Below are 20773 nucleotides of genomic sequence, written 5' to 3' on the forward strand. Positions count from 1 at the left end.
TCGACAAACCTGTTCCCAAAATAATGTTCCGTCAGACGACCGTTTTGTGAAACGGTTTGTCGAAGTGTTTTAAGAAACTAAACTCTCAACCAATCTCTGGTAAAAGATCGAAGGCGGGGGTCCGTAAGCGGCATAGACTGCGCTATGTTTCATTTAAAATGGTGAAGAAAAAGAGAAGTAATTTTTGTTTAAACTTAAAGTCTTCATTCGAAGCAAAATGTTGCCTTCCGACGTAGCATACATGACACAATTTGTCACTTGATGTACACACACTGAATACTGGACTTAGTTAAAGTGAAGTCAGATGACGTATTTATTTGTGAAACTAACATTGAAATTCAAGGGTTATGGAAACAAAAACAAAATAGATCTACTTACCGAGGATGGAGATCAGAGCACACGTATAATATCCAAAATTCTGTCCAGCTGAATATGAAAAGCTCTAATGTAAATAAGCTCGTTAACGTATAAATAAATGGTCATCAAGTTGGTGACACGTTTGTCACTAAATCTAAGTGTTGACAGAGGGGATATGCGATCAATTTTAAGTGTAATCAAAACAAATCCAAGGATTTCGTACAAAAGTATTTATTTCGTGGGTAATAAGCTGTAATATGATCTTTTAGAGACATTTTGTTCAAATGATCTTTTTGTAGACTTTAGTCATTTAATTTGATAGTACTTGAAGTGCATGTTAATTTTTATCGTGGGCGCAATCATTCCAATATATAACGCTAGTATTAAGTTGTCAAACCACTCAATGCTTCATTGATTGCTGGAGATTTTGCTTTAAAGTTAATAAATTTCATCTGACACAAGTTAATTTAATGAATGACTTTTAAAGCGCGTTTTTCACATAATTATATTTAGATATTTATCAGAAGTTGACATTTTATATAAAATCAACATGTTTAAATTTTCTTTTATAACGAATCGATATGGAATTTATTACCGGAAATTAACCCATTCTTGAACAAAATCAGTTTAAATGTAATATTTCAATCACATTGGATGATTACGAGAGTATATGATATGTTGCTGTTCGGATGGAAACGTTTACACAAGGAAGTGTGCGAGAGCGTCCAATGATTTTTTTTTTACCAGAGGCAATATATATTCTTGGCGAAAAAGCGTTGCATGATGATTTAATGGTTGTATCATGTACATGCAAAGTTTCACAAATGCATGATTATAGAAACGATGAGTATATCTTTTTTATGATTTCTGGTGAAATATCATATTAGTTTCATTGATATACAGATATTTTAAATATACAGATATTTTAAATTTTAGCATCATATAAAGGAATTAATGAATGATTGGAATATTAAAGCTGCACTCTCTCAGATTTACCGTTTTTACAACTTTTTTTATTTTTTGTTATGTAAAGAGCAAAGTTTTGCTTAAATATCTGCAAACCAATGATAAAAGATTGCTGACAAAGGATCAGATCGCAGATTTGCATACTTCCGTTCGAAAATCAGTGTATTATGGCTTAAACCGTTACTAACGGTTTGAGAAAAATGCATAAACTATTAATTTTTGAACCTGAATATAAAAAACTGCGTTCTAATTTTTGTCAGCAGTCTTATATCACTGGTTTCCATGGATTTTCTTAAAAATTGGCTCGTTCCAAGACAAAAAATAAAAAAGTTGTCAACACATTCAATCTGTGAGAGTGTAGCTTTAAAACATGTGCGTTGATCGCATGGTCAGCTTTAAAAAGCGCTTAGTTTGAAAGATAACTTTGTAAAGGTTACAATATCATCTCCCTTGATAACGAGCACAAAACAGTGGCATTTACTAAATAACCCTTGATGTGTGTCTACCAGTTCAGTTGTAGTATCCTCTAAAAACGCACCAATCAGTGTTAGCTTAGCTTAGCTTAGCTTTGCTTAGGAGCAATTGTTTTTTATAGTTCATAAAATAACGAATGCTACATACACTAGAAGTTGATTCGCCAGATATGACCGCCTGATCTGTAGCATAGTATAATACCATTTGGCCTGATCTGTAGCCAAGTACGATACCAACTGGTCTGATCTGTAGCCTAGTACGATACCAACTGGTCTGATCTGAAGCCGAGTACGATAACAATTTGCCTGATCTGTAGCATAGTACGATACCAACTGGCCTGATCTGTAGCCAAGTACGATAACAATTGGCCTAATCTGTAGCCAAGTACGATATCAATTGGCCTGATCTGTAGCCAAGTACGATACCAACTGGCCTGATCTGTAGCCTAGTACGATAACAATTGGCCTGATATGTAGCCAAGTACGATAACAATTGGCCTGATCTGTAGCCAAGTACGATAACAATTGGCCTGATCTGTAGCCAAGTACGATACCAACTGGTCTGATCTGTAGCCAAGTACGATACCAACTGGCCTGATCTGTAGCCAAGTACGATAACAATTGGCCTGATCTGCAGCCAAGTACGATAACAATTGGCCTGATCTGTAGCCAAGTACGATACCAACTGGTCTGATCTGTAGCCAAGTACGATACCAACTGGCCTGATCTGTAGCCTAGTACGATAACAATTGGCCTGATCTGTAGCCAAGTACGATAACAATTGGCCTGATATGTAGCCAAGTACGATAACAATTGGCCTGATATGTAGCCAAGTACGATAACAATTGGCCTGATATGTAGCCAAGTACGATACCAACTGGTCTGATCTGTAGCCAAGTACGATACCAACTGGCCTGATCTGTAGCCAAGTACGATAACAATTGGCCTGATATGTAGCCAAGTACGATAACAATTGGCCTGATATGTAGCCAAGTACGATACCAATTGGCCTGATCTGTAGCCAAGTACGATACCAATTGGCCTGATCTGTAGCCAAGTACGATACCAACTGGTCTGATCCGTAGCCAAGTACGATACCAATTGGCCTGATCTGTAGCCAAGTACGATACCAACTGGTCTGATCCGTAGCCAAGTACGATACCAATTGGCCTGATCTGTAGCCAAGTACGATACCAACTGGCTTGATCCGTAGCCACGTACGATACCAATTGGCCTGATCTGTAGCCAAGTACGATACCAACTGGTCTGATCCGTAGCCACGTACGATACCAATTGACCTGATCTGTAGCCAAGTACGATACCAACTGGTCTGATCCGTAGCCACGTACGATACCAATTGGCCTGATCTGTAGCCAAGTACGATACCAACTGATCTGATGACTAGCCAAGTGCGTAAATAACTGACCTGATGACTAGCCAAGTGCGTTTCCAACTGACCTTATAACTAAACACGTGTGTTACTATCTGGACTGATAACTAGACGAAGTGCGTTACCAACTGGTCTGTTCACTTATCCGATGTGTTTAAAACTGGTCTGATAACTAGCCTAGGTCGTTATCAGCTGGCCTGAAACTACACAAGGGCGTTGCAAACTGGCATTGTAACCGGCTACGTGCCTTACCAACAGACCCGATAACAAGCAAAGTGTGTCACCAAATCGCCTAATACCTATCTCACGGGAATACCAACAGACCTGATAACTAGCAAAGTGCGTCGCCAACTCGCCTTATAACTACCTCAGTGGGATACCAACAGACCTGATAACTAGCAAAGTGCGTTACCAACTCGCCTGATAAATACCTCAGTGGGATACCAACAGGCCCGATAACAAGCAAAGTGTGTCACCAAGTCGCATGATAACTGTGTCAGTACGATTCCAGCTGACCTGCCTGATAACTGTTTCAGTACAATACCAAATGGCCTGCCTGATAACTGTGTCAGTACGATACCAACTGGCCTGCCTGATAACTAGCTCAGTACAATACCAACTGGCCTGCCTGATAACTAGCTCAGTACGATACCAACTGACCTGCCTGATAACTTGCTCAGTACGATACCAACTGGCCTGCCTGATAACTAGCTCAGAGTACGATACCAACTGGCCTGCCTGATAACTAGCTTAATACGATACCAACTGGCCTGCCTGATAACTAGCTCAGTACGATACCAACTGGCCTGCCTGATAACTAGCTCAGTACGATACCAACTGATCTGCCTGATAACTAGCTCAATACGATACCAACTGGCCTGCCTGATAACTAGCTCAGTACGATACCAACTGGCCTGCCTGGTAACTAGCTCAGTACGATACCAACTGGCCTTATAACTAAACAAGTGCCTTCCCAACGTGCCTGATAACTAGCATAGTGTGCAATACATACAATGTGTGGTACCAACTGGCATTAACAATAGACCGATGCGTACCCAGATGGTCTCATAACTAGCCTAGCGCGTAACCAGTTGTCCAAATCATTAGTTGAGTCCGTTACAAACTGGCCTGAAACTTAGTTTAATGCGTTTCCATCTAGCCTGATAAATAGCCCCGTGCTTAACCAACTGGTCTGATGATTAGCACAGGTAACGGCTTATTTCATTTATGATAAACATGTTAATTAACAAATATCGACTTATATCCCTATATGTGGTTATGGTTACATTATCAGTTATTTACAAGATAGTATGTGTTGCAACTCCTTACCTGGACCAATATACTACCTTTAAAGAGTTTTTAACACGCTTGTACTTATCAATTTATAACTGAAAATTGATAAGTATATACTTATGTAACACGTATGCTATAAGATAATAATATTTGGTTCGGGTATGAACAATATTCGATGATTCAAAGTTTTTTATTAGTAAATGTTATCCTTATTAATAAAGGATTTTTTATGAAATCAACTACAGAACAACAATGCAAATATATTTTTTAGTAAGTAATTTAACAAATTGTCATACAGTATAGAAAGTAAAAATGTCAAACTTACTTAAGTATTTTGCTTTCTTGCTTGATGTTTTTACTATTGGTGTACAGACATTTACTATATTTCGTATATGCGTTCACCTGTAAATACTGATAATACTATTTGTCCACATGGGTCATGGCCTTCTGGATGTTATGCGAATCAAACTTTGAAACTTAATCATTTCTATTGTAAAACGAGCCACAAAGGGTTCAGAGTAAATACCCAGTGATACACACTGTAAACCATGGCAATGTTTTAACTAATTTTGAGAAAATTTAATAATTATCAAGGGAGGGAACTCTTTCTTAGCGCCGAATGTTTAATTGTCCGCCCTTCTTTATTTTGGCGCCTTTGTCACTTTTTCTCTAGGTTTAATCCAGTTCGGACGTGTGTTGACCGGGGTCATAGTCGGGTTTGTTGAAGTTCCAGGTGTCCCATTGCCTCTGTCCGTTCTCGCCGTCGTTTCTGGCCGCTATCCAGTAGTCCAATATATGATAATATATAATATATACTTTCAATTTAGCAGTTAAACTTACCGACTTAACTCCTGAGAATCTTAATTATGCTTGCTATAAAACACCTCACTGGCAATCAATTTAAAACTAATATAATACAAATACACATTAAAACACATTGATTAATTAATAATTTAATTTGAAAATTTAAGAATTACTTCTACTGATGGACAGCATACATCCGAGGTCGTTTTCGATAGTAAATGGCAAAGGAGTTCCGAATGCGGCACTATCAGATATATCAGGTACCATTGTTCTTAGAAGCCTTTTTGTTATGTCAAGTTATGTCAATGTTTGCCGTTGATGGCGATGAAAATTTGACAAAAAATAACATTCATCATAAAATTTCTCGTATTAAACAAAACGCAACATCACTAAACGAAAACAATCCCAGTGAGCTTTTAAACTGCACTCTCACAGATTGAACGTTTTAACAACTTTTCTTTTATTTTTTTTTTGTCTTGGAACTAGCCAATTTATGCGAAGATGCTTGAAAAGCAGTCACATAAGACTGCTGCTAACTAAAATAAGATGGCAGATTTTTATATTTAAGTTCAAAAATGATGTTTTATGATTTTTTTTTAAACCGTAAGTAACGCTTTTAGCCATAAAACATTAATTTTCGAACGGAAATATAAAAATCTGCAATTTATTCTTTATTCAGCAGTCTTTTATCATCGGTTTGCAGATATTTACGCAAAAATTAGCTCATTCCAAGACAAGAAATAAAATAGTTGTAAAAACGGTAAATCTGTGAGAGTGCAGCTTTAATATATGGTATTAGATAATTACGTATTTCAACTGTTCACGAACATAACGGACACTCATCGTACCTGATTCGTATATATTTTCCACTCGCCGTCACTCAGCCACCGCTCCTTGCCACTGCTACTGCGTGACATCAGTTCACAAGCACGTGTCTCGCCGTTGTAGCGAGCCGCGTGGCAGCTTTCACCGGTATTTCCGTGTTGCGCGCACAGCGAGCTGCACCTCATGACCGAACGCGCTGTCGTCTTATCTAAAATTGTTCCCGTCAATGCCGAACCCGTGTACTTCTGATAGTCTTGGGTTGAAACCTCACCCGTTGTCATCGCAAGTAACTGAAGCAGCAAGATACCGACCAGCTGCATATTTGCCCAAAGTGTGCGACAACTGCAAGAGTCGACTGTCTGCGTCCTAGTGTCTATCTGAATGCGTCGGTCGTTGTTTGGAAGTTAGGTTTCTGCAGCTATGGCAAACAGACACGCGCTAAATGTATCGAGTCTTAAAGCTGCATTGCCGAAGGTAGGCACAGGATTTGATTCGGGTAATTTTATAGATTCTTGTCTGCCCAAGTCAGTCCACTCTCCGGGATAAAGAGTAAGCCGGCTGCTTTACTCTGTATGTTAGAACACTACAATTAACGGTATAGTAACAGTAACAATTATCAAACTGGAACTGTAGTTTGCAGTTACGGTCAGGATTACATATAGTTTCTTTCTTTAAATCAATATGACCATAACTGCAAGCTGATCATTCCTCCTTTGACTGAAACAACCGAAACATGAGTCCTAAAATCATATATTATTAAAAAAATACCCATTTCATAATATTGTTAATATATCGAAAATAGTACCCCAGAAGCCACATTTAAGAAGTTATTATCCATACCCTATTTAATGCCACTGATACAAATCAGTCGATAAGCCAGTTATATTTAGTGTCAATTTAAAACACATTACAAGTAATTGAATCTTGAAATTAAGTTAAATCTAATATGTTTTTTTAATACAGCCCCATACTTATTTTGTTTTTGTTTTACCTATTGCCTGTGAATAAATACTCTATGAGAGAATGGGCAACTAAATGAGTAAAATAAATAGAGGATATTTGTTAATTTTAGTGTAAGATCGTATTTTATTTCTCGAGTTTCATAGAAAAACATATTTTCACAAGTTGCAAAGCCTTAGTTTATCTATGATCACGAGCAGTTTGGTACGAATAGTTTGTTGAGGCGTGGGTGGGGTAAACAAAATATCTGTAAATTGTTGTGTGAAATTTGACTTGGGTATTTTTCTGTTATTGGGTTCTAATTACGAGACGCATTAGGTTCTGTGTAGTCGTCCAGTAATTCGCCGACAATATAGTTATTGTTTTGTTGTTACTGTTTTATATCCACGGTGCAAGGGGGCGTTGCCGTTTGTTTTTACATTATGTATGTATTCTCCAGATTCCAAACAAATACTCATTAACAAGTACATAATTCTGATCTAAAATCATTTTCTTTGAAATATGGACAAAGGTCTTTCAGAATAAGTTTAGAGACAAGTTGCGACATTACCTTAAAAACACATACTGCAAACGTTGTTAAATGACATAATCTGCTCTCTATTTGGTCAATTAAATTAATACAATTTGAGCCTACTTCTGCATCAGGATCACCTAACTCTACTTATACCGTTTCCTTGCACGTCGAATTCAAATAATAAACAGCGATCCGTATGTTACAATTATGCCAAAATGTTGACTTGGTCCGCCGATATTTTGATTGTAACTGTATGCTACGGTGGCACAGAGGTGACATCCGCAACACTTTATTTATATTGTGGCCACAACTTAGTAAATTGTGGCCACAACTTACTAACTTGAGGCCACAACTTAGTAAATTGAGGCCACAATTTACTAAGTCGTGGCCTCAATTTACTAAGTTGTGGCCACAATTTACTAAGTCGTGGCCTCAATTTACTAAGTCGTGGCCTCAATTTACTAAGTTGTGGCCACAATTTACTAAGTCGTGGCCTCAAGTTACTAAGTTGTGGCCACAATTTACTAAGTTGTGGCCACAATATAAATTAAGTGTTGCGGATGTCACCTCTGTGCCACCGTAGTATGCCCTTGTAGCGAACGAAATCTAATATTTATATAGACCTAAAGCAGTGTGTGTTTACCACGTGATAAATTGCGTCATAAATGCTACGTCGGAAGGCAAAATTTAGTTTCGAATGAAAACTTTAAACAAAGATAACTTCAGTATTTCTTCACCATTTTAAATGAAACATAGCACAGCTTTGTCCGCTTAAGGAGCCCCGCCTCCGGCCTTTGACCAGAATTTGATTGAGAGTTTAGTTTCTTAAAACACTATGACAAACCTTTTCACAATACGGCCGTCTGACGAAGCACTGTCAAAACATAAGTTTGGAATCAGGTTTGTTGAAGTGTTTGATGAAACTAATCACCTTATCAAACTCCGGTAATAAAACGAAGGCGGGGCTCTTTAAGCGGCATAAACTGCCCTTTGTTTTATTTAATTTGGTGTTGTAAAACAACAGTTATCTTTGTTTTAGTGTCCATTTGTAGCAAAATGTTGCCTTCCGACGTAGCATATATGACGTAATTTATCACGTGGTATACACACACTGAATTAAATAGACCTAAATGATTGGTGTTCATAAAACCATCTCAAGTAATTCACTTGCTAAAGTAGATTTCTTAAAATTGACGTTGTCAAATTATGAAAATTATTCACGACCAGTCAGAAACTTAAATAAGGAAAATGATAAGTTAGGAAATGACTAAAATGTTTCGGGACTGCATAGTATGATGCCTCGCCCTGATATAACACCTTTAGGCTGTGAATCAAATTTGCAATATCACTATAAAAGATACTGACATCATTTCTCATAAACAATACGTTGACATTTCCCCAGCCGCTGATTGTAAAAGCTTATAATATTTTAATTGTTTTCGATACCTCGCGCTGAGCTCACAATCAAAGAACAGTATAAATTAATTAAAATCAGTAATACAACTACCTGATTTAAATCGTATGCCGACGCCATGCTTTTGGTTAGTTACACTTTACACTTTACAACTGTCTCTGATACAATTGTTGTTAAAATACAAATGAAATATTTACACTTTTGCATGAGAATGCTTTCAAATGCTAGCCATGGCATTACGGTGTGAAATGTGACAAAAGCAAATGTTTTAATTTTCCATTTTTGGCATCGTATCAAAAGCAAGTAGATAAAAGTCATTAGAAAGAAGCGTAAGCAACTTTTAACGTATCACTCACCGTAAGAACACATTACATCATATGGGTCTGCATTCTAGTTATTATCGCAAAATAAACCCAAATACAACACTTTTATATTCCCATCAATACAACATTTCCCCTACATTACCAAATTTCGCCGACAATGCCACAAATTTCCTACACTGCCAGATTTCCCCTACAAAAACACATGTCCCATTCAATGCCACATTTCCCTTACAATGCAACATTCCTCCTTCAAAGCCACATTTCCCCTACAATACCACAATTCCTATACATTGGAACATTTCCCGTGCAATGCCACATTCCTCCTACAATGCCAGATTTCCTCTACAACGCCATATTTCCCCTACAAGCCAACATTTTCCCTACGATGCCAAATTTCCCTTACAACGCCCTAACAACGCCACAATTCCCCCATACAGTGCAACATTTCCCATACAATGCCACAATTCTCCAAAACAATGCCCTATTTCCCTTAAAACGCAACATGTTCACTACAATGCGATATCTTCCTTACAATAACACAATTCCCCTACAATGCCAATTTTCCCCTACAACGCCAGATTTCCCTACATTTACCATACAATGCCAGATTTCCACTACAATACAACATTTCTCCTACAATACAACATTTACCATACAGTGCCATATTTCCATTAAAATGCCACATTTCCTAATACAATGCCACATATCCGCTACAAGCCACATTCACCATACACCATACAATGCCATATTTCCCCTTCAATGCCACCTTTCCCTATATTTCCCAATACAATGCCACATTAACGTTACAAGCCACATTTTCATTACAATGCCAAATATCCCCTATAACGCCACATTTCCCCCTATACAATGCCACATTTCCCCCAATACAATGCCACATTTACCATACAACGCCACATTTTCCCTACAATGCCAAATTTCCCCTATATACAAGGCCAGATTTCCCCATAGAATGCCACATTTTCCCAACAATGCCACATCTCCCTATATTTCCCAATACAATGCCACATTTACGTAACAAGCCACATTTTCATTACAATGCCAAATATCCCCTACAATGCCACAATTTCCCACTTTTTTTACAATACCAAATTTGCCATACAATCCCACATTTCCCCTACAATGCCAGATTTCCGGAAAAATGCCACATTAGCCGTATAACGCCACATTTCCCTTACAGTCCCACATTTCCCATCCAATGCCACATTTCCCATACAACGCCACATTTCCCATTTTCCTGCTTATATCAGTACATTTGTTTGAAACGTTTTAATGAAATAATGTGGAAAATAACGCTTCAATACATCGACTTTCAATGCAGAACGCGGTATATAATTTATTTTGATGTCATAAATTGGCACTTCACAAGCAAAATATGTGGTTGGCTTAACATTGCTATCGGCCTGAAGCGATTGTAAAACGATCATGATGTTTGAAGATATTCCATTGTGACCAAATATTTCTGTCGCTGTGTTCCTCAAGCCAAACGTTTCAAACGTTACTTAAGAATGAACATTGTTTTTCTGCGTTTCATTGATGTATGAAGTGATTGAAAAATTACACCGAATTTGCATTAACACCGAAGAGTTTGGGTTGTTTTATCCAATAGGATTTAAGCATTTACTCGCACCTGCTCAAAGTTGTAATTATACGAATATAAAAAGTAGCCATGATTTTACGAATATAAAAAGTAGCCATGATTTGCTTATTTGACACGTACTCGTTCGAGAATATATTTCTAAGACGGCTGGACTAAGTGCCAGTGTTTTGCAAAACCAGTCTGATACGCTGCCATTGTGTAAATTGCTGATTTTATATCAATATAAAATCGAATTTATCTACTTTAGATACTTTTAATATGCGGGTTTTAAAAGGCAAATAGGAAAACAATATCCTGAAAATATAAACATATAAATAATATATTTTTATGTAAATAATCGCTTAAAACAGTATTTTAAGTTTAGTGGTTTTCCACATGTATATGTTTAAACAGGTTTTATATCATCGGTGCCAGTATTGATGTTCATACTGCTATTGTTCTCTTTCACTGGAGTGTTCGTCCCCTGTGCAACGCCCTTGAATAACAAAGGACCTCTTTCGTGCAGAAACATCGCCGGCCACACAACATAATCAACGAGTTTTCCGTTAACTGTATATGGCTTGTAGCGGTTATAATCAAAGGCCTGTCCGTGTATGTCTACGTCTGTATCTACCCAGACGGGTGGGTCTTGGATGACCATGAGCCAACACAACTCAATACTTTCGTTAATAAATATGCGTGACAAGTCGATGGCCTTCACGGATTCTGAGAAACGGTTGCGTATGTCTTCGAGGAGCTTCTGTAACAACGGTTTAAAGTGACATTCTTATACAGAATCTCATACACATGTATAACAAACATCAAATTTGACTGAAAAATCTTTAAATACATACTAAATAATGCATTTATGGAAAATATTTATTACTGGTAACAAGTTTGTAACCCAATATTTGATAACATAGATCGTAATAATATTATATGATTGGTGAATGCTAAAAGATTTACTGAACTAAGTTATAGTACCAAAAGGTAGAAATACAGTGTTTTATGCACATTTCTTTCATATTAAATGCGGAATCCTTCATAATAGCCATTGTTTTCGACATTCATTCATCCTTTTTGGTAATAAAGCTGCACTCTCACAGATTTACCATTTTACTAGTTTTATTTGTCTCGGAAAGAGCAAATCTTTGCGTAAATATCTGCAAACCAATAAAATAAGATTGCTGACAAAAAATCAGATCGTACTTTTTCAAATTTCTGTTCGAAAATTAATGTGTTATGGCTTCACCTAACGGTTTAAGAAAAATGCATGAAAAATTAATTTTGGAACAGCAATATTTAAAACGGCAATCTTATTTATTTGTTATTTATAAGACTTATTTAACTGGTTTCCATAGATGTTCGCAAAAATTGGCTCATTCCAAGACAAAAAATAAAAAAGTTGTCCAAACGTTCAATCTGTGAGAGTGCAGCTTTAAAGCAATAGTATAAATTGTGGTAAATCTTATTTGGGAGTAGGAGTGCACCTTAAATGTTGAACTGAGGATTGTAATGTGATAATTCTTTACATGAACGTACAGCAATGTATGTCACATAATATGAATACATGAATGTAATTCAATTCATAATTAACGCAAAACAAAAAAGGTTAATGGAGAAAAGGAATAGTATTTGTACTCAATGTAATAATGTTATATACAATTTGAGTCGTCCACGGTGAATAAATGACATTCTGTTTGAAAAACCCTTAAATTGAAGTTGTGTTTATTAATGAATACAATAACGTTGTGGCTACCGCTTTGTTGTTTTTTTCAACACCAATCAAGTGTAAACCTACATGTTTTATTCTGTCCAAATGCGTTCGGAATGTTTTCTTTCTGTCTTCTTTCAACTGCTTCATCATTTCTATGTTGGGCTGCGGCTGTAACAAACAATTTATTACAAATGATTTTACAAGAAAATGCTAACAAGCTTAAAACTTATTAAATAAAACATCGATTTGTAACAATACCTTGAAGTTTCAAAATTTAGCATTTCCTGTTCATATTTGAAAAACAACAACTGTTTTTTTACACTTGAAAAAACATTCTAGTGTTCTATTATAATATCAAAGAAGCATATCGGATATCTATTCAAAGCTATTATTTATCATGATGTATTATACCAGACTCGGTTATAACTGCCATATCCCTAGCTAGTAAGAAATCAACAAACGACCAGCATAGGTTTGTAAATAGGCATTTATTTAATGCCGCAACAACACTATACATCAGTGGTATAAAATGTTACCATATGATTTTATGTTCAAACTAATGAAAAATAAAGAAGTTTTACCTGAAAATGTTGTAGCAATGTATGTACCTCTTCTAAATCATCTTTTGCCCGTTTACAACAAGATTCAAAGATTGTCTGAAAAATATATTATATTATACAGTCGAGCCTAAAAATTGGAGCCAAGCGGTAATGCTTACTATTAGTATGAAGAAATTAGAGCCAACGATGATTTCGAACCAAGCGAGTTCGAGTCAAAAGTGTTCGGCTGTACATCTTATTTCACAGAAGGTAAAAAGAAAACATTTTTTGAACAACTACTCATAAGAAGAACTCAATAATGGTCATCGTGATTAATCACTGAGAGTAAGTGCTTATAGTAGTGTTATATAATGACGATTTAAGTTTTCAAGTTTCAAGTTTTATTTATATTAAAGTAGAAGGTCGTAGACCCATGAGGCATAAAGTGTATAATGGTGACAAATACAAATACTCTGTACTTGTGTGGTAACATATTAACTTATAAATTGTATACAAAATTAGATTAAGAACATGCATACATATATAATCATTTAGGTTTTAATAAAAAGCATACAAGAAAGAGGTTCCTAATCCAAAGTACCGTCCTTTGTTCTTGCCACGAGAGTGTTTTCGTGAGACACTCATAACATTCGGTCCAGGCATTGTCATAAAGTTCTGAGTACTGCTCGGCCAGTTTTGTAGGTCTGTTATTGTCACTGAGGTCGACGATATTTGGATTGTTGTTTGTTAGTTGAGCTGACACCAATCTGCTTAATCTGAAATATTTGCAACATTTATGACAAACAAAAACGCGGAGGATCTGGCTTCAGTTGTTTTGCATGTAGTATATACAGTGTTAGGAATCGTTAGGTCAAGGATTGCGTCGTTATTATACAAGCAAATCCAAAATATTTCACACTTGAAGAGGCAGAAAATAGCATAGTCTTTTATGGGCTAAGAAATGTTTTCCTATCTTTTCTCTAAAAGGTTATTTAGGAATTACTGTCAATATCTTGCTTCTGACGGCGCTAGCTTTGTCTAAGTGTGTGGATGGTAGTCAGGATTTGCATACAACATGATGGGTCTAACGAAGGTTTGTTATCCATAAACCTTAATGGTCGGCTGGCTTTGTTGCCCAGAAAGGCAATGCTGCTGTTTTAGCTGTTGCAGAGACATGCATCTTGTTGGATATTTTTATACCAACGTTCAATATGTGTTTTGCCCACGTTCTGTAGAATCATTTGAGAAGAGGCGAGCTATTCAGGTAATGTGTGGCAGTATGTTGTTGGTGTTCAGACGTATAAGTAGGTCATATAACATACCCTTATTGTACACCGGGTTCCACATTAGAGGTGTCGAATTTGTTTCCATCGATTAAGACCTGTTGGCTTATGTTGACTGCGATTTCATTGGAGAGAATTTATCCGGAATACCACATTGCTCTCGCTTACGGACAAGTCGACTGTGAGGGATCTTATCGAAAGCCTTGTTGAACTCAAGAAGCACGACATATATCTCTTCCATTTATACAGAAGGTATTGTATTGTGAGATCAACTGGCTTTTCCAAAATACCATGGTGACGGTTGCTGTTGATCCAAAGTTTATCAAAATGTGCCATGATCTCATTTTTGAGGTGACACTTCGGAACTATGTTTTAAAAACTCCGCTGCTGTCACGTTGATTCCCTTTAACTAGTAAATAACGCTATTGAGGATCAAGTTGTAACCTCATTGCTGTATGTGTTATTGGCATATCCACGTTCAAACTAACTATTTGTCTTTAGCTTTAGGTGGTGGGCGATTTTTGATGCCGAATCTGTTGATCTTACTTTACTAATTGTCTTCTTTTTCGTTTTGTGTGAGGTCCATGGTCGAGAAAAAAATCGATGTCAGCCCTAAAATGACTTGTTCGTGTATGTACAAAGTGCTTAATGTTGGTGTGATTAAATCACTGTAAATCTAGATGTAAAGTGGTCGGATTTTTTCTAGCAGTGTCTTTTTTCCTAAGTAACATTGTACGTGTGTAAGGATCTAAAACAAACGATGTTAAGATTTGCGTAAGCACAGCTTCGTGGTCACTAACCCCGGGAGCTCCATGTACAAGTGATTGTTTGTATGAAAAAGGCCAGTTCGTTTTCACCTCTAGTGGTTATCCTGTACGGAGTTCAGGAAAGGTGACTGATGCCCACGGGATTAGTATTTCCGAAGATGGTACATTTGTTATGATATTCAGAACAAACTAGTATGCCACGAACATGGAGTAATAACATGGACGAAGGTCGAGCAAAACAAAATGAAAGCATTCATTTGATTTGTTGTAATCATCGAAAATGAAAACTTACGAACCTTTTTCGTAGCTCATTATTTTCTTGTCTAAGGGTGGTTATTTCACTGAAATAAAGAAAAACAACATGGACTAGAGATTGCTTTATTGAAAAAGCGCTTGTCTCCCCTATTTGTTGAGAAAAAATAAATGATATAAATGAAATTTGAAATATTGAACATCTACTGCGACATTGACCTTTGACCTTCTGATCTCAAAATCAATAGGGGTCAATTACTGGTCATGACCAACAAGCATACTAAGCATGAAGTTCCTTGGTGCAAGCGTTCTATATTTATTAAGCGGAAACGAAGTGTGACGTACAGACAGACTGACTGACAGACGGACTGATCACAAATCAACAGGGGTCATCTACTAGTCATGACCAACTTGCACACCAAGTATGAAATTTGTTGGTGCAAGCGTTCTTTATTTAATGAGCATTAAACGTTTCTTAACCTCATGGTCACGGCGACCTTGACCTTTGACCTACTGATCTCAAAATCAATAGGGTTCATCTATTAGTCGTGACCAACTACCATACGAAATATGAAGTTCCTGTGTGCAAGCGTTCTTAAGCTATTGAGCGGAAACCGGTTTTTCACCTCAAGGTCACGATGACCTTGACCTTCGGCCTACTGATCTCAAAATCAATAGGGGTCATCTACTAGTCATGACCAACAAGCTTTCTTTATATATTGAGCGGAAACCTTTTCTTCACCTCAAGGTCACGGCACCTTGACCTTAGACCTACTGATTTCAAAATCAATAGGAGTCACCAACTAGTCATGACCAACTAGCATACTAAGTATGAAAGTCATGGGTATAAGCTTCCTTAGTTATTTGGCAAAAACCATATTTAAGCTTAAGGTCACCGCGAACATATCTTTTGTACCTGAAGGTAACCTTGAACTTTGACCTTTTTATTTCAAAATCAGAAGGGGTCATCTACTAGTCATGAACAACTAGCATACCAAGAATAAAGCTCCTGTGCCCAAATGATCTTTAGTTAATTAGCGGAAACCGTTTCTTCACCTCAAGGTCATGTCGACCTTGACCTTTAACCTAGTGATCTCAAATTGGAATAGCTCATTTACTTATCATGACCAACTAGCATACCAAGTACGAAGTTCCTGGGTGCAAGCGCTTTTGAATTACTGAGCATTAACCGTTTCTTCACCTCAAGGTCACGGCGACCTTTGACCTACTGATCTTAAAATCAATAGGGTCCATCTACTTGTCATGACCAACTACCATACCAAGTATGAAGTTCTTGGGTGCAAGCATTCTTTAGTTATTGCGCGGAAACTGTTTTTTCACCTGAAGGTCACGATGACCTTGAGCTTTGGCCTTCTAGTCATGACCAAATAGCTGTCTTTTGTTATTGAGCGGAATTCGTTTCTACACCTAAAGGTAACGGTGATCTTGACCTTTGCTCTACTAATCTCAAAATCAACATGAGTCTTCTACTAGTCTTGACCAACTAGCATACCAATAATGAAGTTCCTGGGTATAAGCGTCCTTTAGATATTAAGCAGAAACCATTTTAAAGCCATTTTAAAGCTTAAGCTCCCCGCCAACATATCGCTTTTTACCTGAAGGTAACCTTCACCCTTTACCTTTTGATCTCAAAATCAGAATGGCTCATCTACTAGTCATAACCAACTAGAATAAAGTTCCTGGGCCCAAATGATCTTTAGTTATTTAACGGAAACCGTTTCTTCACCTCAAGGTCACGGCTACCATGAACTTTAACCTGGTGATCTCAAAATCAATAGGGGTCATTCACTAGTCATGACCAACTAGCATACCAAGTATGAAGTTCCTGAGTCTAAGCTTTCTATAATTATTGAGTGGAAGTGAGACGTACAGACTGACGGACGGACTGACGGACAGGGCAAAAACAATATGTCTCCCCATGAATGGGAGTGACATAATAAGTCTGAGCTTTACAACTTCTTTTCGAAATTATAATACACCATGCATTCTTATAATTTATTCTTTATGTATATATATAGCTTCCGTACTCTTGAGCAATAAAGCCAATGAACGGGTTATTAAAATTGGTGTTGGTTGATAAAAAATACTTGAATAAATCGACTCACAATGCAGGGCGTAACCTAAGGGCCAACCTTTTGACATTCGCTTCTCGCTCAAAACCGAAATATAAAATTTAAAAATGTTATGAATTGGGATTGGGGATATTTCTCGAAGAAAATTTGGAATTTATTTAGTTCATTCTAGCGTATTTTTACCTAATATTCTCACCGACATTGACATAAAAAGAAATCTTGGCAGATTTAAGGGGGTGGGGCCCCTCTTGATCCGCTGGTGTAATAAACTGCTTATTTGCTGACAGTAAAATATTTTCAGTTATCGTCCGATACGGTCACCTTGTCTTCTAAAATGAACATTTGCTAAGCATGATATGTCGTGGCAAATGAAACTCATCATATCTTACGTTTAAAACAGAGAACGAAAGTTGAAAAAAATACCTAAGACTTGGCTGTCTCTCAACCGGATCTGAGTATATATCTTCTGCATTTGTCGCTAATGTCTTATCATCGTCGTTGTGTGTTTTTATAGAACAGCAGGCATTCCAAATTGAACAACAAGAGACAGCTTCTTCACTCGAGTTCACTGAGTACTGCATCGGATCTATTAAAACAATGTGATAGAAATATGCTCGCGTTTGTTACAGTTGTTTCTACTTGCGCAAACATGTTTTAAACATTTTCTAAAAAGACATTCCGAGACAGTTAGTCCAATTTAAGATTACAGAACACTTCATAGAGGAAAAAAATAATCACATACATTTAGGACAACCGCTTTCGTACATATATAGATATATAAAATATAGACATGAATTGCTTGCTATCAGGTTTTCAATATGATATATAGAGAATGTTGAAGTACAGAGTCATATCAAACTACGTTGTTAGCGTCTAGTCCATATCGCACGATAGCGTAGGTCAAGAGCGATGTATATCACGCAAGCAACGGTTAGCGATTAAATGCCCACATGTAAGTGTATTTATCCTATCGGGTAGTATACAACTGATTATATGCAGTACTCGTCGACTCAAAAATCATGCGCGTGAGTTTGAAAAGCTAGGCTATTGAACCATATATAGGGGATATAGGACGTTTTTCTGGTGACCTGTATCACGTCGAAATCGGTTTGTAAACCTGGTGACTCATCGAATGAGACGTGATGTACTTCTCTAGAGAAGCGTCATGTCGTACAATACCATTTATAAATACCTTACTATCTAATTATTCCGTTTTTTCCGGTTTCAATTTGATTTTGTCCAAATTTGGAATGGCTTGCGCGTATGAATATTTTACGAACGTTTGTGTATTAAAGTCAAGTGAGGCTACTCCAGTGAAACGAAGTCAGAAGTAACAGAATTTACTTTAACAAATTGATAATACGAAAACAATTATTAAATGTCACAGCACCAAAAATAAGACACATAAACGGTACTTGTTAGTATACATTACTCGACAGTAATCGTCATTTCATGAAGATGTAACGCGGCCATTTTAACAAAGTGAATGCACAAGGGATTTTTTAACGATCATTATATGCAGAATTGATGGACGTTCGTGAGTCAGTCGCTATTTATACCGATGGCGCGAATTCGCCTTCTCCTTTGTATTGCGAGCTGCTCATGTTTATGATAATGTTACAATTTATAAGCTTCCAATTGGCAAACAACAAGTTGTCTAGATGGATTGGAAGTGTTCTCTGCTTCGTGCTTACCCTTATAATTCTGAATATTTGCATGCTGGTGACGACAGTACATTAAAGTACCTAATTTTACAGGATTTACCAGTTATTTTTGTCACGCTCTTTTAGCAACACGAAAGTTGTTCCTAGACTTCAATACGGAATCAGAAAACGACAGTATTACATTGATTTTCAATACGGCGTGCTCTATTTTCACTGTTGGATATTAAAAGGAAATTGATAGGCATATAATGAAATTAAATATTGTTATAATATGTTTGTATGTATTATCTTGTTCATGTAACATCATCATACTCAATGCAAAAACGTGATAGCAACTGATTAAGATAATAGTGCGAACACTTTCAAAATTAAACTTACGGGCCAGACATAAGGGTCTTTGAGCAAGGACGGAAAGAATCATTTGTCGGAATAAACAAACCATGGAAGAATGCACATAATGGACAAAGCACACTAATACTGTAATGGCACGTTGTTATATGATATTCGACATCCAGTGTATGTATACCACCTGATAAATAAAATCATAAATGCTACGTCGGAAGGCAAAATTTTGCCTCGAAGACTAACATAACATCGCGTTCGGTCTTTTTATCGCGTTTGATAGAGTTTTGTTTCTTAAAACACTTTGACAAACCTTTCAAGAAAACCACCGGCTGATGAAGCACTGCCAAAACATTATTTTGGAAACAGGTTCGTCGAACTGTTTGAGGAAACTAATCAACTTATCAAACTCCGGTATTAAAACGCAGGCTGGTGTCTTTGAGCGTCATGGACAGCCCTTTGTTTTATTTAAAATTGTGAAGAAGAAAATGTATCTTTGTTTGAAGTAATCATTCAAAGCAAGATGTTGGCGCAGCATTTCTGACGTAATTTATCACGTGGTATACACACACTGACATCTATAAACATAGTGGCATTGATTTAATAATAATCAAAGCACTGAAAGTGCTGAGGGACAGTGCATCTGGTGTGTGTGCAGAAAAATATACAGGGAGAGCTGCCTGGTTTTAAAATCGTGTCGTTGTTATCATCTATTGACAGTTTGGTTATTTCAAGAGCCAACTTTCGTCATGCATGACTATTTTTTTATGAATGCATGTTAACCAAGCGATCACTTCGTACGAAGTTGAATGCGAAGATTTCTGCGATCGTTTTACTAACGCTTTCGTACGTAATTACTCTTCAAAATGGGGAAGGATCGGACGAAAATGTAAACAAACCGTAGATGTGAGTATACTAAAAAAAATCGCAAATAGTGATTTGATCTGCTTCGCTTTTCGAATAATCAAAATAGACATTTACTATTTATTTTGATAAATACAGTGGGTGGTAACGTTTTGTCTACTACGGTTGCTACGGCATGGTTTGACCCGTTTAAACAGCTGTTTCCTGTGTCACATTGCAATGTTTTCAGGTTATGACACATTTCGATACCAACTATATTCATTTCTTATCGCTTGTATTGTGTATAATAATTGTTATGGCGTTAACATGTTAAATAATCACATCCCAAAAGGTAAA

General features: G+C 36.9%; 3 protein-coding genes across 4 annotated transcripts in view; all 3 read right to left on the reverse strand.

Moving 5' to 3' along the window:
• The window catches only part of LOC128226836 (uncharacterized), a 53185-nt gene extending 52668 nt beyond the window's left edge, over positions 1 to 517 (reverse strand). For both annotated transcript variants that reach the window (XM_052936912.1, XM_052936911.1), the window contains exon 1: positions 379 to 517. The gene's annotated coding sequence lies outside the window, so the exon portion shown is untranslated. The remainder of the gene's footprint in view (positions 1 to 378) is intronic.
• A 4247-nt stretch (positions 518 to 4764) lies between these two features.
• On the reverse strand, positions 4765 to 6461 carry LOC128226793 (uncharacterized). Its single transcript, XM_052936850.1, has 2 exons — positions 6132 to 6461; positions 4765 to 5255 (listed from the first exon to the last, which is right to left on the reverse strand). Exons 1-2 carry the CDS (start codon positions 6426 to 6428, stop codon positions 5121 to 5123), a joined length of 432 nt encoding a protein of 143 aa, XP_052792810.1. The 5' UTR covers positions 6429 to 6461; the 3' UTR covers positions 4765 to 5120.
• Positions 6462 to 11248: 4787 nt separating this feature from the next.
• LOC128227067 (uncharacterized) lies at positions 11249 to 18320 on the reverse strand. The gene is made up of 7 exons (XM_052937269.1): positions 18310 to 18320; positions 17991 to 18153; positions 15519 to 15563; positions 13747 to 13948; positions 13215 to 13289; positions 12718 to 12801; positions 11249 to 11676 (listed from the first exon to the last, which is right to left on the reverse strand). The coding sequence occupies exons 2-7, from the start codon at positions 18146 to 18148 to the stop codon at positions 11323 to 11325; spliced, it is 918 nt and encodes a 305-aa protein (XP_052793229.1). The 5' UTR covers positions 18149 to 18153; positions 18310 to 18320; the 3' UTR covers positions 11249 to 11322.
• Between the last annotated feature and the right edge of the window lie 2453 nt (positions 18321 to 20773).

This window comes from Mya arenaria, chromosome 3 (genome assembly GCF_026914265.1).
Source record: "Mya arenaria isolate MELC-2E11 chromosome 3, ASM2691426v1".
Lineage (NCBI taxonomy): Eukaryota > Metazoa > Mollusca > Bivalvia > Myida > Myidae > Mya > Mya arenaria.

Bases quoted from the DNA above. Each gene is read 5' to 3' on its own strand.
- LOC128226793 (XM_052936850.1), bottom strand. From the start codon at position 6,428: ATGCAGCTGGTCGGTATCTTGCTGCTTCAGTTACTTGCGATGACAACG. The intron at 5,256-6,131 runs GTACGATGAGTG...ACTACTGGATAG, and splicing joins GGAAAATATATACGAATCAG to CGGCCAGAAACGACGGCGAG.
- LOC128227067 (XM_052937269.1), bottom strand. From the start codon at position 18,148: ATGCAGTACTCAGTGAACTCGAGTGAAGAAGCTGTCTCTTGTTGTTCA. The intron at 13,290-13,746 runs GTATGCTTTTTA...TATATTTTTCAG, and splicing joins GGATTAGGAACCTCTTTCTT to ACAATCTTTGAATCTTGTTG. The intron at 12,802-13,214 runs GTAAAACTTCTT...TGTTTGTTACAG, and splicing joins CATTGCTACAACATTTTCAG to CCGCAGCCCAACATAGAAAT.